The sequence below is a fragment of the Aspergillus saccharolyticus genome (assembly GCF_003184585.1).
Source record: "Aspergillus saccharolyticus JOP 1030-1 unplaced genomic scaffold BP01scaffold_52, whole genome shotgun sequence".
NCBI classification, from domain to species: Eukaryota; Fungi; Ascomycota; class Eurotiomycetes; order Eurotiales; family Aspergillaceae; genus Aspergillus; species Aspergillus saccharolyticus.
In genome coordinates, this window is record NW_020290662.1 from 33,594 (window position 1) to 48,186 (window position 14,593).

Genomic DNA, 14,593 nt, shown 5'->3' on the forward strand with positions numbered 1-14,593 from the left:
CTTGATCTACGTCTGCTTGGTAAGCCTTGTCAACCGATTCCAGCTCTCGAAGATATTCCTCAGCTTGCTCTCGAACAGCCTGATTTTCGAGCTTCAACGCCGAGACTTGATCACGCAATTCTCCAATTCGCACTTCTAGATCTTCTCGTTCCGCTTCGTCGCCTGGAGATTGACCTGTTCCATCACTAGCACGGGATGAAGGTCTGCCGTGAGCTCGAGATGCAGATCGGTCAAAGATACTGTCGCTCGCGACTGATCGACTACCGTCGCGTCGCTGACCTAGTTTCAGTTCTTCGATCTCCTGGTATAGGCGCTCTTTCTCCCGATTTCGAGATGTAAGCATCGACGTCTGCGCGCTGACTTCCTTTCTCAGCTCAGCATTTTCCTGCTTCAGGAGCTCCAGTTCCATGACCAGAGTAGAACTGGAAGAACTCCCAGTATTTGCATTGCGAATGAATTCCCTTTCAGAAGCGGCCGAGTATGAAGCAACGGATCCAACCCGATCTCGTTGGCTGGGCCTCGCAGTGATCAGTGGAAAGCTCATCATGTCGGTCCTCAGACGCAGCGCCTCCTCCCGCAGTCTCTTGTTCTCCTCCTCGGCCTGCTCACGTGCTGCAGCCTCGGCTTCGAGCATGTCCTTCCACATATCCTTTATGATGAAACATTAGCAAAGGTGACTCAGAAGAAGCTGTTCGCAGAATGGTGGGGGACTGACTCTCTCCTCCCTTGCTCCCACATCCGAACCCATGGACCTGCCGTCGCCCCTTCCATCGCTGAGTGATTTCACCATCTCAGCTAGTCTTCTCTTCTCGCTCTCTCGCACAATGTTTTCTGACCTTAACCTCTCAATTTCTAGCTCATAGGTTTCCATCCTTTCCCTCAGAAACAATATCTCCTCATCCTGTGCTGTGTCTCGATCTTCATCCTCGGAGCCGTCAGCATCGTGATTGACCATGGATTCTTTGTCTGATTGCTGGTCCTTGAGCTGTTTCTCAAGTTCACGAACTTTGCGCTTCAGGTTCTGGCTCTCTTTCTGCAATTTCAACTTATCCGATTTTAGCTCAACATTCTCGGAAATCATCTCCTTGATACCTTCCTCAGAACGCCGATTCAAAGCTTCATTCAGGAAGTGGATTCTCATCTTGAGATCGAAGTTTTCTTTCGAGAGACGGTCGATCGTACTACTTTGCTCCTTCAGCGTCATTGTACGACCGCTTTTGGTAAATCCAGGAGTGGCACTTGTACGCTTGTCCGGAGATAGTGAACGGCTGCCATAATCTTCTTTGAATTGCTTAGCAAATGTACTTGGGATTTGAACATCTTTTATTCGTTCCGCAATAGCCGTATCTGTGGGCAAGGTGATATCATGATGTTTAGCTTTTGGTGTGACGGGCTCCGCAAATTCTGGGCCAGCGGATTGCTCAGTGTTATGCTGTCCATACTGTGGTTGATGCTGCTGCTGCTGCTGGTAAGATGAGGCCGGGCGCGACCTTGAGGGTCCGTCTTCCTCGCTTAGAGTCTGAAGACCCCCTTCTGTAGCTCCGCCAGGCGCCTTGCGTTCGAAAACGGTATCATCGCTGTAGCCGGAGATGCCTGATGCCATGCTCCCCAAGCTCACCGATCGTGCCAAGGTGTTGCGCTGTCCAGTCTGAATACTACTCGTCATGCCAGGGGCCGCACCGCCCGATTGTAGAGCATAGTCAGCCCCCAATGTCGCATCGCTGTTTGTTATTTCTGTAACGTTACTCGTGACCGATGAATATGAAAGTCGATGTGCCGATTGGCGGCTGGTTAGGTACTTTGGCCTGCTACTTCTGCGGCTGCTTGCCTGCGAGCTCGCTTCTAGATCGCTGCCACTATTCTCACGGAATATATTCGCCGATGAGGGTGATGGGTTGCGCGGTAAACTGCAAGGATGCTGGTGCGTTGGCTGTAGCAGGTGGTTGGGCTCGTTCTCGGGGAGTTCATATCGTGAAACATCGCCTGGGGAGATCTGGTTAATATCCGGGGACTCTTCCGCGAACGTGGGAGGGGTTCTGTTGGTTGTCCTAACAGCCACTGCTGCCAAAGATGACGAATGTATTTCCTCGAGTGCTGTCGTAATACCAGGGGTTCGTTCGGGGGAAGCCGCGGATCTCGCGTCCATGTCCCTAGCATCAGCCACTCCAGGAGGCGGGCTAGGGGTTTGCGGAATGGGGACCTCGTCGCCAGCGGTTGTGATGTCAAGATTGGACTCATCTGGTGCCGCAAATGACAATTGATTGATGTCCGCACCGGCAGGGCCAAGGTAGTCATCACGATGCATTCCAACCAGGTACGTATCATGGGCGGTAATGCTTCGCGTCGGCGCGGGGACTTCAATGGTGGAAGTGTCTGGTAAAAAACTCGATTCCATCTCCATCAACCGTCTCCGCATCTCGTTTTCCTGAAGAAATGTTTGATCATCGGCTCGCTCGTGATCGTCCTCCTCGCTCGACAGGAGTAAACTACTGTCGTCATTGTCGGGCAAAGGGGGCAGCGGTAGATTGGTATCCTCGGGTTGTTGCTGTCGCAGGGACGAGGTATTGACCGTAGGGTCAGGTGGACTGACCGGGTCGGGAGGCGCGGTGTCTGCGCGAATATGACCAGCTTCGCCTTCTGTGTTGATGGCATCCATTGTGCTTGCGAGCAGATCTCCCCGCGGAAGTTCGGGGAGGGAGGTGTTTCAAGTCGGTGGATGCGCTCGCATAGGGGGTATTCGAAGAATCGAAGAGGAAAAAGGAAGATAGAATAAGGGACATGGAAAGGGAGAGAAGAATAGGGAGGGGGGGAAGGGGAAGTCCTATGGGCTTCAGGTGTTGATGCGTCGTTGGTCTCGGGCGGGATGCGCTGTTGACTTCTTATTCACTGTCCCGTCCAGTTTGTTTACACCTCAGGCTGCCAAGTCGGGCTCCCGCTTCTCTACTCTCGCTCTGCAAATCCCAAACTACAGAGGGAAATGATTATATCAACTATATGTTCTTTTTTTGCATCTTGTCAACGAGCTTAAGTTTGATCATGCGCCCCAGTCCAAGACAAAGCATAATCCTAAGTGAGTAAGTAGTGAATGCTAAAGGTTGTAAAAATAGATAGAGGCGGAGAAGGGAGATTAGATAAGAAAAGTGCGAAAGGACAATGCATACATAGCAACTGCAAAGAAAATAAGGGTATAATGAAAGCATGAGCTGCGCCATATTGAAGGGAAAAAAAAAACAAAAAAACAAAAAAAAAGAGCAAAAGGGCATTCTAGCTCAGGATCCTGCGCCGGAAACAGGAGACTAATTACTCTTCAGCAGGGGCCTCTTCGCGGGCTGCATAAATCCGATTCTTCTGCTCCAGTGCGCCTGAAAGTGAATCGATATATGTACGAAACTTCACAATTTCACGTAGGAGATACGAGGACTTTCGCTCCCAATTGGCTAGTGCTTTGCCAGCGTTGGGATGGCGCGGCGAGAAGGCCAGAATCATGGCAGAGCGGAGTTCATTGTGCCGCTGCAGCTCGTCTTCAACATTCTTGACATATGCCTGCAGAGCTTTCAGTTGGTCAGCCTCTGGAAGTGCCGAGGCCACCATACTTTGCTGCGGAGGGGCCCAATCGCTGATAAGCACGCGATCGGCTGGCAATCGAGGTCGAATGCCTTGTTGATCAATTGAGCTCCGGATCGAACTTTGAATGCTGGGGCGAGCCCCAGACGAGGAAGGTGGCGTTCGACTGCTCTCGGCCGTGATGAGAGCGCTATTGATGACGGCATCGCTCCAGCCGTACTCTATGTTACTGATTCCGCCGATCAAAGGCTCCTTGGACAGTCTGGCGCTCCAATAATTGGCACTTGATACAAATTCGCGCACAATCTCCGGCGTTCCTACTTGGAAGAGATGTACAGCGCCAGTGGGGAGACTTAGAGCCCAGACATGGGGACGAGACTTCGAGTAGCCGGGCGGTGGTAGAGCGCTGGCAATGGTCTGACGTAGGAGAAACTTCCACATCTCTTCGGCGTTCTCTGTCCAGTTTCCACCTCCCACCACCACCCCTCCTGGGTGGCGCTGTTTGGGCTTCTGCCGGGCGCCTTTCACAGAGGCGTTGAATGAAAACAGGCGCATCCAGCCTTGTTGGATGACAGCAAAGCATTCGTTCCAGTTTCGATCCTTAGCCCTCTTATCAACCGAGTCCAGGTGATGCTTATGCTTCAAGCTGCCTTCCTTGGCCCATGGAGCACCAGCCAGTTGTAAAGTCTCATCCTCTAGAAGCGGGGTGTCCCTCTCGGCATCTTCTATACTGGTAATCGAGTGGGCCGAATCTTCACGGATAATGGCCTGACTTAGCGCATTGGCGAATCCTATCGACTGCTGATAGTCCCCACGCGGATAGTCTGATCCGAACGAATCTACTGATGCGGAAGTCAACTTGCCCGAGGAGTACTTACTCCAAGTACTTGACGCGGAAGGGCTCCAAAGCGATGCCTGATCGTCCAAGCTGGTTCGACTGGATCCCATGGTAGACGGAGGGTATAACCTCGCCCGCGAACGGGGTTTAGATGACCACCGCGCAGTCCCATAACGGGAGTCGGCAGAGCGACCGCGAGGGTAGATGTCAGAGCCACTTCTACTCACGGTACTAGGACTTCGGCGGAGTCCACTGGTATGAGGACCAAGCAAGTTGTGAGCTGAAGGCCGCGGCCCTTCCTTCTCCATCGAAGCGCCATACAAAGGGAGCTTCTGCTTCTGGATTGAGGAATAGAAATCCCGGAGAACAGCCTCCACCTGTTGTTCCCATACCCTCATCGACCCGGTAAAGGGTGTATTGACTAGTGGGCCAGTTTCGGTATCGGGATCAATTGCATGCTTTGCAGACAAATCCGTCCGAGACAGCCGGTTGATTAGCTTTGCCGGCTGGTTGGCGGCCTTATCTATGTCCATGAAGCCTCGGTCGTGATCGGTTGTGGGTGAAATTAGATCCTGCGTTGAGGCTCTCGACTTACCACCAGCAACCCCATCAGGGGCGGCTTCGGCAGCCACACGATGGACTGTCGGCATCGTATTCCGGACGAATTGAGTCTTGGTCATCTTCTGCTCAATATCGGCAAGATGTAGATCGGTGTTCAGCAGGAGAAGTGAGTAACAGATTGTATGCACAACGTCTAAACCGGCACCATTAGTACAGTCAGTTACTCAAAAATGGGGGCTCACGCTACTCGTACCTGCGGCTTTGAAGCTATGGCGGGGGTTACACGCACACCACCTAGTGGAAAAGGCATCGAGAACTCGATCCACCTGCTGGGTTTCACCTTTCAGCACCAGCCGAGTACAAAGACTTCGCAGGGCCGCCAGTATGTTGAGGTTGGACCAATCGAAAAGCTCCATGTACGCTTTGCGTATCGCAGCACGATCGGGGTCCCCGAGCCATGCAGCGGCAGGCTCGTTGCCGACCACTTGTTCTTGACTATCGTACAACATCCTCGCTTGCTCCCGGTCGGAGTCGGTCGGGTCGTCGCTATTGGGACTAAGTAAACGATCGGACTCCTCTCCGAGAGGATCTATGAGCTGTGGTTCAGTTGACAGTGTGGTGGGGGCTTCTGAAGCTGTGTAGTAATTTGAGGTCTCCAAAGTTGATGCCCGCGCGGATCCATTCATGCCAGCCGCAGCGGCAGACATGTTGTTCCCCATCTCAGCAGTACTTCTGTCCACCTCGGTGGGATCCGGTTCATGCGGCGTCTCAGTCAACACCGATGGCTTCTGAATCTGGGATATATCGTCAAGCTTCTCCACGAAGGCGGCACCCGTCGGAGCAAAACTCTCAACCACAGGCGAGAGCGACGAAACGGGGTTATCCTCAGGTTTCAGCTTTGTCTCAGGTTTCAGCTTGGTCTGAAGAGCACGGCGAGGATCCAAACCGGGATCTACTTCCTTACTGTTCGAGTCCAAGTCTGTTGCAAGCCGTGGTTGATCTTGTTCCTGTCGCTGATCCGAGCCGCTTGATTTGATAGTTGACTCATCATCCCCACCATCATTGGCGCACAGGTATGAGGTCTCCGGAGTGTTGCTGCTCGGCGGAACCGTAGGGTAAAGGCTGTATTTGGCCTTTGGAGGCCCCGGGGTGGCTGTGACTAAGCTTCCTCTCTGATTTGGCGGCGGCGAACCTCCTCGTTTTTGGGTCTCCGCAGTTGGGCGCAGGTCCAAGGGTCTACTGCCGGGGTCGATAGCGGACGAAGGGGTCATTCCTCTCCCAACACTGCTTACTGAGATAGCCTCCAACTTGGCTGGTTCTAGTATGCGATGCTGGCCAGTGAGCTCTGGAGGAGAAAATATGGGAGGAGGAGCACTTTCAGCCACGGACTTCTTGCGCCGACGGAAGAAAGAAGACTTTTTGGTCACCACCTGGTGCGTTGCTGCTTCGCGATGCGAATTGATCCCCGGTGCACTATTTTTTAAAGGCTGTCTCCAGCCCCTGACATTGGTCCCTAGTCCACTGAAATCTTTGTAGTCGCTTTCTGGGGTAAAGACGTGGTCGGAATGGCTGTACTCGCTTGAAGTAGCGGTCGACACCCTTGCGGAGCCAAACACACGCCGGAAGAACCCCGGCCGTTCTTTGGCTGCTGGAGCGGGGTCGGGTGGCGCGGTGAAGATTGGCTTGTTGAAGGAAATGGTTGGGCTGGGCGCCGGCGGGTCGAGAGATGCAGGGATCGTCGGCGGAAGTTCGAGTCCGCTTTCCCCGAGGTTGTTCAGATCTGAATGATGGCTCCGAATTGTTGTTGTGCCCAGATTTTCCGGTCGAGCTTTTCGACTAGTGTTCGACCGTGGGGACTTGACGCTGTTTCGGCGCGATGCCATGGGTGTTGTCCGGGATTGTTGGAGATTCAGGGGGTCTGCATATCCGGCCTGCGGCGACGAATGGGATCTGCTTGGTCCACCGGGGACACTCGGCGTCGGTGCTGCATCGAGCGCTCCATATGAAGAGGAGTCCAGGTCATAGACAAGATCTGGAAAGGAGATGAATGGCTGTCTGCTACCGAAGTCGAAACTCGCGGATCGTCTCTCGCCGGTCGCGTCGATCCGTCCGAGCTGCACTGAAGAATTCAGCTCTGCCGGGGGTGACGAACTGCCTCGATTCCCACTCCGAGAAACTCGGATATTCGCCGGGGATGCAATATTCGAACTGGCTCTAAAATCGTACAGTTGACCGCGGGAGCCAGTCCCTTCCCGACTACGAGTGCTGCCGTATCTTTGTAGGCTGGCATGATAGTTCGAGCTGCTGTTGCTTCGACGGCTTCTCGCCGGCTGTGTTGCGTAGCGCCCAGTGCTCTCATCGTACGTACATTCTACCTCTGAGGAAACAGAGGAAGAGAAAGTGTGGCCCCGATACCGGCGTTGAGCTATAGACTCCGGCGAACCATTGCCACATAGATCGGTCTCAAAGACCGAGTTGAACAAGCGATAGTCGTCCAGCAGAGAACCAGAAGCAAATTGGTCTAGTGACAAGAGCATGTTATCCACAATCGAGGTGCGAGCTGCATGTTTCGGAGAAAGCGACAGGTCATGTGGGTCGCGCTCATCGCCTGATTCATCGCTTTCATTGGTGTTATCGGCTGGATTGAAATCGTCCAAGAAGGTCTCTCGTACGGAAGGTCGTGACTGAATCCCCCTTTTCGCGGCCCTGTGATTGCCTGGTTCAACCGGGGGAGTTTGAGGGGGCGACCTGCTTGACTGTGGCGGGGGCATTGTGCGACTTCTAGAAAGAGAGGTTTTGCTCGGTAGAGAAGAGTTCTGCGAAAGGCCGGAGTTCGTGGCATGAATTCGAAGCGAGTGACGGGGCCTGAAGCGAATGTAGAGGCGAACGAACAACGGAGGACAGGAGAGGACAAAAAACAGCAGGATCGGAATCCAGCCGTGAGAGCGACACCGACTGCCTGATCGGAAGCGGATTGCTTGATAAACTGTTGGGCGTCACCGTCCGCCTTGGAGGACTCAGAAGCCCTGGCCCCTCTTCCAATACCAAGAACGTGCCTGGGGCCAATTTGCGGACATTAGATACGCGACATAGCAATGTCCGTATGTGACGCACAATGTAGGTCGAAATTAACCAGTGGTTGGTGATTGCGTGAAGAGTGGATAGAGAAATAATTCTGTGTTGTAAAAGGGGCGGGGGTGGCAGAGAATTGCAATTGAGGTATCTAGTGGTTGAAACCCAGCAAAATCAATGCTTCGATCTTTCTTCTGATCATTAGTCTGAGCGACAGTATGAGAGAAGGTTGGCGAAGGATTGCCCGCGGAGAGGGGGAGAGAGGTGTTTTGGTTGAATGAATGAATGACACGCAATGGGTTGGTAGAGCGGAGAGCGTGATAGAGACGACGAACCAAGGGATTTCAATTCAAATCTCCACGAAGTGAGAGATAGTGGGTGGGGGTGGAGGAGCGAACGGGCCACGAGGATGGGCGAGCGCGCTGGAGGAAGGGGGAAAGGAAAGGATAGGATGATAGGTTAAGTAAATCCGGTACACGAAGTAAGTAGTGGTTCAGGAGATATGCAAAGGTAATGCATGCGCAAGCGTCTTTAAGCAAACATTGGAAATTGAAGTCGACAGGGTAAAGAAGAGGAGGAAGAAGTGGAAGAAAGAGAAGAGGAGGAAGAAGAGGAGGAAGAAGAGAAGAAAGAATTAATTGAATTACTGTGTACTCCGTAGTGTTGTAGTTACTAGTTAGTTCATCAACTCTTGTAAGTTTCATCTAACTTGTTGAGTGAATTATGTACCCTTTTTGGAATCCAATCAAAAAATAATAATTGACTAGTCATGGACCCTCTACGGGATACGGAGTAGTTGACAGTGAGGACCGAGCAGTTCAGGGGCCACTGCTGCAGCCCTCGATTCATGATTCGTTTAAGATGCCACTCCATATACCAATTTATTCAGAATGATGGTTTTTGAACAAATTAGGTACTCGTTAGGTCTTTTTGACCCTGAAGTTATTACAGTACATATGATTCCAGGAAAGCGGGTCGTTGTTCAATCCGCGGCAAAAAGCCTAATGGATTGATAGATGTTAATATTGCTGCTGCTGCTGCTGCTGCTGTTGCTGCTGATGATGATGATGATGATGATGACATAAGATGCGTTGTTTCCTCCATCGCAGCTCAGCTCCGATGGAGGTTCCACTTCCCCCCCATCCCCATCCTCCATCTTATCCTTTGTCTCTTCACTCACTCACTCACTCACTTACTTCCTCCTACTTCTCAATCTTTGATTGTCTAAGAAATATCAAAATTTACTCGTGCGGCGGCTCACTTGCTTCCATTATTTCGGCGCTCTGCCACGCACTGCGTTTGCATGAGTCTCGTTCCTGCTTACCTCCTCCTGCGCGCCCTTCTGTGATCCCTCCTCCTTCTTGCCCGCTCATCTGAGAGATATGAACCCTCACATATCTGTTCCCCGCCAACATGCCAGTCCATCGAACTTTGGCGGTACCGCCCCTGCTAGTCGCAGATCTAGTCTACGGATGCCGCGCTTTTTCAAACGGTAGGCCGTCCGAATCGCTTCCAGACCTTCTAGTACGAGGCATAGAACCAGCCTAGTGCTTCCCAGACGATCCCTTCGTCACTGTCCTCAGCACGTTCCAGTTAACTGACCATGTCTCGTCACTTATCATCCAGGCTCTTCAAATTCCCGCAGATGGACTTTGAAATGGCAATATGGGAAATGACCTCTTTGTTGATTGCGCCCAAGAAAGTCTTCAAGTCAATATACTATCATGTGAGTCGTTCCTGCCTCCAAATTTCAGACAATGTTGGTCGTCTACTGACTCCCCTGCCTGACTCCAAGAAACGTAGGTTGCGTGACTTATGCGCGATCAGCATTTCCACTCAGTCCGTTCGCGGTGGGAAACTGACTGTCCTCCAGAAACCAAAAATACTTGGCATCGCCCTGATCCATCTTTCACCTACCTGCTCTCCTTCTTTCTCCTCCTAACGGCCCTCGCCTGGGGCCTCGCCTATGCGCCCTCGTTCGGTTCTATTGTTCGGCTGTCTTTCATCTTCGTCTTCATTCACTTCATCGGATCTTCGCTTCTGGTCTCGACTTTAGGGTATCTCGTGGTTCCCCGGATTTTCGGCCCTGAAGGGGCCGCAGCCTCATTTGCTGGTTTTCGAGGTAGTCGCGGTCGGCGGCGCGGCGCGGCGCAAGGCTTATTCTCGCAGCCCGGCGAAAAGGATCAGTTGGAGTTTGGCTACTGTTTCGATGTAAGTCGATCCCACCCGGACCAGGAGCAGCGAAGCTGAAACTCACCAACTCTAGGTGTCAAACCGGGCATTCTTCCCTCTTTACCTGCATCTATATGTAGTGCAGTTCCTTCTTCTGCCACTGCTTACTCGCAATCCAAGCAACTTCTTGGCCACGTTCCTTGGTAACACGCTCTATTTGTCCGCAATAACATATTACACCTACATCACGTTCTTGGGATACAATGCACTTCCGTTCCTGCATAATACTGAGCTGCTCTTGCTCCCTATTCTGGCCTTTGCTATCTTCTGGCTCGTTAGCCTGGTTGCCGGTTGGGGTCTGGTTATGCAAGGCCGGAGTGTGGAGTGGTTGGTTTGGGGCGCATAAGCACCGCTTCATCCCCTTCTCTCGCTCGAAATCATTCGCTCCGCTTCAGCCGGACCCTTGTCTTCGTTGCCATTTCCGCGAATCACAGCAAGCTTTCTTACTATTTTTCTGCTCAGCGCTGGCGTATATGTGATCTCGTGTTCATTGGTAATTATATCGTCAGTTACGCATGGTCAGATGCCAATGCCAATGTCCATTCATCTCTTTTTTTTTTGGGCACGAAATGCCCGCTCAAGACCGAAGGCGCTAGCGTTATTCCCTTTAACAAGCCCTTCTTCAGGAGCAAGCGTCGTCCTCAATTGCCGAAACGGAAAGGTGTTGGGGCTGAGGTGGGCGAGGGGGCACCACCTTTGTACTGTACAACATGGCTCCTAGCTACACATGATGCATCAACTTGTTGTGTCCATGTAATCTTGCATTGCTATTTGATTTCGATTGAGGGATCTGAGAGGGAATTCAATGGCCAAAAGTTATTTCAATACCTGTATAGAATATATACGATATGCACCAACAGCAACGGCACTGAAGCTGGGGAACGGAGGCGAGACTAATGATGTCCTTTTTGTGGCATTCATTTTCTCTTTGGCGCAGCTTTCTTCTTTCCACCCTTTGCACCCTGCAGCTTGGTCTCGCGTTCGGCGGCGCGCTGCTTCGCGAGCTCGGCCTTCTCCTCCTTCTCGGCTTCCTTGCGCAGGCGATCTGCCTCGCGTTGCTCGCGGACGAGCGCCAAGCGAGCCAGATCAGAGCGAGCCTCCTCCGTTTTGCCTTCGGCATGAAGCTTTAGGTAGCGCTGTCGCGCTTGATGGGCTTCGATAGCCTCGCGCTCCCGCCGCGAGAGCTGTGATAAATCTCCGTCCGGCTTCTGCGCATCTTCCTGTGTGCTGCTGAGCTGGGAGCGCGATTTGGCCGTGTGATTGGGGTTTGCAGGTAGGTCTTCATCATCACTATCATTGCCCGACCCCTCGGTGTCTGAGGGCGGCAGATCACCGGGTTGAGCGGCGCTCTGCATCCGGCGAGCCTGTGCAGCTTGTTTCTTTGCTTTCGCAGCGGCACGTCGCTCCTCACGGGTCATTTCGGTGGTACCGCTGCTGCTGCCGCTCGCTGCAGGCATGGAGGAGGAACCGGCTCGGGGGCTGTGGGCAGTGTTGTCATCATTATCGGATGACTCCTCGGAACCTGATTCTGAAGACTCCTCTTCCTCGGAGACAGAAAGATTGTTTTCCTCGGGATCCTACATGTGTGCTTCGAATTAGTGAGGCCGAGGTTTCAGGCAATGGCTACACAGACACCTCCGGATCATAACCAATGATGCTGTCGCTACGGGAATGTAGGGGGCAGCCTGGGGCTGACGGTAAGGCATACGAACCCTCCAGAGGCCGACAGGATTTCCATCTTTGTCGACCGGTTGCACATCGCGACTGAAATGTTTTCCACCTGTTCGAAGGGTGGGCAGGAAAATTGCACCTGGTCAGTCCCAGCCCAAATATCCTTCTCTTGTGGTGAGCCTAATTAAAAGAAAGGAAAAAAAAAACCAAAAAAAAGAAAAAAAAAAAAAAAAAAAAAAAAAGGAGAGCTGCCCGCCTCATGCCCTTTCAGGATTGAAGTTGAGGTTTTTGCACATACCTCCTCGTGAAGGCTTGGAAAACTTTCCGCGACCGCGGGGTGCCATGATGAGATTGAGAAAAGGAGGAAGAGAGAGAGCGTATGTATATGCGTTTGTTTGTGTGTGTGTTTGTGTGTGTGTGTGTGTGCGCGCGCGCGTGCTATGTGTATGTGTGGGTACGAAAGAGATCGGAGAGAGAGAAAAATAAGAGAGATGCACAAACAGCTATCAGTCAATGAGGGGTTGAATCAGTCACACCGATGCTTACTCCGAAGAGAAGGCGGGGAGGAGGAGATGAAGAGGAGGAGGAGTGTCTGAGTATTGTATTGTAATGATGTAACCAATTGCCACTGTAACTTACGGAGTATATAGGTAGTATATACGGAGTACGTACGGCCTGTATCATATATCGTACTGAATTACGGAGTAGTTTTAGCTAATTTACACAGACGATTTTGTGTGATATGTAATGTATGTATGTCCCCCTCTACTATATATTCTTTCGGTCCGTCCATCTGTTAGTCAGTTTCCTCTGTCGCGCTGCTTTGATATTCGACATCCCATGGTCATCACCTTCTTCAGGCGCGCTGCCAGGACAGACCTATTTTGCTCGTACGCGCCACAACTAGGGTCAATGTGCCCGCCAGAATGGCACTGCCCATGAACATCTGTGCGTATAGGTATTGACCGCTATCCCGAACCACCAATGCTCCTGCGATGGGGGTACCAATCAGGGCGGCAACCGCCACCACACTCAGCACCATCCCCATCCGTACTCCCGTCTTCTTCAAATCGGTGGTCAGTGTGCTTAGTGTAGCGGGGAATAGAGATTGGATTCCGGCTGCTGCAAGACCATAGAAGGCGCTGAAGGCATATAGGCCATTGTAACTCTCTACCGAGGTCCAGCAGAAAGCCACGACGCCAGTGACCAAGCTGAAAGGAATGAGCATATTCAACGGTCCCGTGAACCGATCTGCCAGCAGGTTCGGGATCAAGCGACCCATTAGTCCTACCCCGTTCATAACCAGGAGCACATCAATCGACGTAGACTGAGATACGCCGATAATGTCCTGCGCAAAACTGCTAATATAGAAGAATCCCACATATAGACCCCAAAAATTCAGAAACATTCCCAGAGCAAAGAGAGCATACGATGGTTCCCGAAACGCGGCCAATTCGACAAGTGGCCCACTCCGACGGGGTGGCAGCCTCTGCTGAAGAAAGATCAAACAAGGCGTCAAAGTGGCTAACGAGATGAAGCCCAATGTCCGTACCGTCCATCCGTACCCTATTCGCGGCAGAAGCCGCATGACCACCGCCGGAAACACCAGCCCTCCTGTGGCCGATCCTGAGGCTGTTATGCCGATGGCGATGGCTCGGTTCTTGGTGAAATACGTCGGCATCAAAGCGATAGTCGGGCAAAACATGAGCCCGCAGCCTATTCCCTGGCCAATGCCCTGGGCCAGAAACAGCTGCCAGTATTGAGTGCACAAGGAAGTCATGAAGATGCAAACCAACTCGAGTATCGCCCCACATGTGAGGATAGCTTTGAAATAACCGGCGTCGGTAGCACGTCCAGAGAGGGTTCCGATAAAGAACAGGAGAAAAATTTGAACGCTACCAACCCAAGATATATCGGAAGGTGGCCGCCCCAGGGTTTGCGTATAGTAGTCCTGAAAGACACCAAAGCTATTGATATAGCCCCAGGTATTGAAAATAACGAAATGGGCAAGGGCCACTTGCGACCAAGCCTTGAAGCCACCATCCGGAGGGGGCCCCGGGTCTTTTCCTGAGTCCCTCGTTCGAACGAGCGTCAGACCTCGAGTGGTCAGGGCTCCGACATGGCTAAAATTGGTGGACAGCTCCTTTAGCCGTCGACGGTCAATGGCCTCTTCGTTCCCCACCCACTGATCTCTGTGGAAGACAATCTGACTTGCGGTTTGAGTATGCTGACTCGCCTCTGGGAGACTCTTTTCGCTGCTTGGCTCGGCGCTGCAGGGTGGCTGTGACCTTGTCTTCATACCGGTCTATGACGTTGGATATCTCCTTTGCAGCAAGAACATGCAACTGGACTAGTCAAAGGGCTGACTGACAAAACTCAAGAGAACCGGCGCAGTCGAGGGCAAGACACCACGGAAAGATACGAAGAAGCAACACAGAAAACTAACAATTGCGGTGGGGAGGGGAGGGGTTGTGACAGTTCAGTGCGGAGTATGCGCCGAATCCCCCGGATTGTGAAGAATAGCGTCTTCCCCTGTTGGGGTATTCTTCGCACAGAAGACCGAATCAGACCGACAAGACACCATCCCTCGGCTAGTTAGGGTCGAACTCATGAGGATTTGGTTTGTACTCTCTCTCTCTCTCTCTCTCTATGTGT

The 14,593-nt window shown here is 52.2% G+C and overlaps 4 protein-coding genes across 4 annotated transcripts; 1 reads left to right on the top strand and 3 right to left on the bottom strand.

The window, feature by feature from the left end:
• Window positions 1–359: 359 nt before the first annotated feature.
• On the bottom strand, window positions 360–1,269 carry BP01DRAFT_360696 (putative anucleate primary sterigmata (ApsB)). The gene has a single exon (XM_025575971.1). It carries the CDS (start codon window positions 1,202–1,204, stop codon window positions 665–667), a length of 540 nt encoding a protein of 179 aa, XP_025427103.1. The 5' UTR covers window positions 1,205–1,269; the 3' UTR covers window positions 360–664.
• Window positions 1,270–3,300: 2,031 nt separating this feature from the next.
• BP01DRAFT_306638 (Sec7 domain protein) lies at window positions 3,301–7,734 on the bottom strand (the record flags this gene model as incomplete). Its single annotated transcript, XM_025572245.1, has 2 exons — window positions 3,301–5,156; window positions 5,217–7,734. 2 exons carry the CDS (start codon window positions 7,732–7,734, stop codon window positions 3,301–3,303), a joined length of 4,374 nt encoding a protein of 1,457 aa, XP_025427104.1.
• A 1,683-nt stretch (window positions 7,735–9,417) lies between these two features.
• On the top strand, window positions 9,418–11,086 carry BP01DRAFT_408284 (unc-50 family protein; the record flags this gene model as incomplete). Its single annotated transcript, XM_025578811.1, has 4 exons — window positions 9,418–9,527; window positions 9,662–9,761; window positions 9,863–10,246; window positions 10,302–11,086. 4 exons carry the CDS (start codon window positions 9,418–9,420, stop codon window positions 10,611–10,613), a joined length of 906 nt encoding a protein of 301 aa, XP_025427105.1. The 3' UTR covers window positions 10,614–11,086.
• On the bottom strand, window positions 11,019–14,564 carry BP01DRAFT_349850 (putative MFS monocarboxylate transporter). Its single transcript, XM_025573770.1, has 5 exons — window positions 12,814–14,564; window positions 12,662–12,715; window positions 12,237–12,376; window positions 11,980–12,047; window positions 11,019–11,844 (listed from the first exon to the last, which is right to left on the bottom strand). Exons 1-5 carry the CDS (start codon window positions 14,235–14,237, stop codon window positions 11,185–11,187), a joined length of 2,346 nt encoding a protein of 781 aa, XP_025427106.1. The 5' UTR covers window positions 14,238–14,564; the 3' UTR covers window positions 11,019–11,184.
• Window positions 14,565–14,593: the final 29 nt, after the last annotated feature.

What these genes read in the sequence shown, in the direction of transcription:
- BP01DRAFT_349850 (XM_025573770.1), bottom strand. Translation starts at nt 14,237, where the DNA reads ATGAAGACAAGGTCACAGCCACCCTGCAGCGCCGAGCCAAGCAGCGAA. An exon ending in TATCACACAAAATCGTCTGT is followed by an intron (nt 12,377 to 12,661) that starts GTAAATTAGCTA and finishes ACATACACATAG; the next exon opens with CACGCGCGCGCGCACACACA. An exon ending in ATCCTGTCGGCCTCTGGAGG is followed by an intron (nt 11,845 to 11,979) that starts GTTCGTATGCCT and finishes GCACACATGTAG; the next exon opens with GATCCCGAGGAAAACAATCT.
- BP01DRAFT_360696 (XM_025575971.1), bottom strand. Translation starts at nt 1,204, where the DNA reads ATGACGCTGAAGGAGCAAAGTAGTACGATCGACCGTCTCTCGAAAGAA.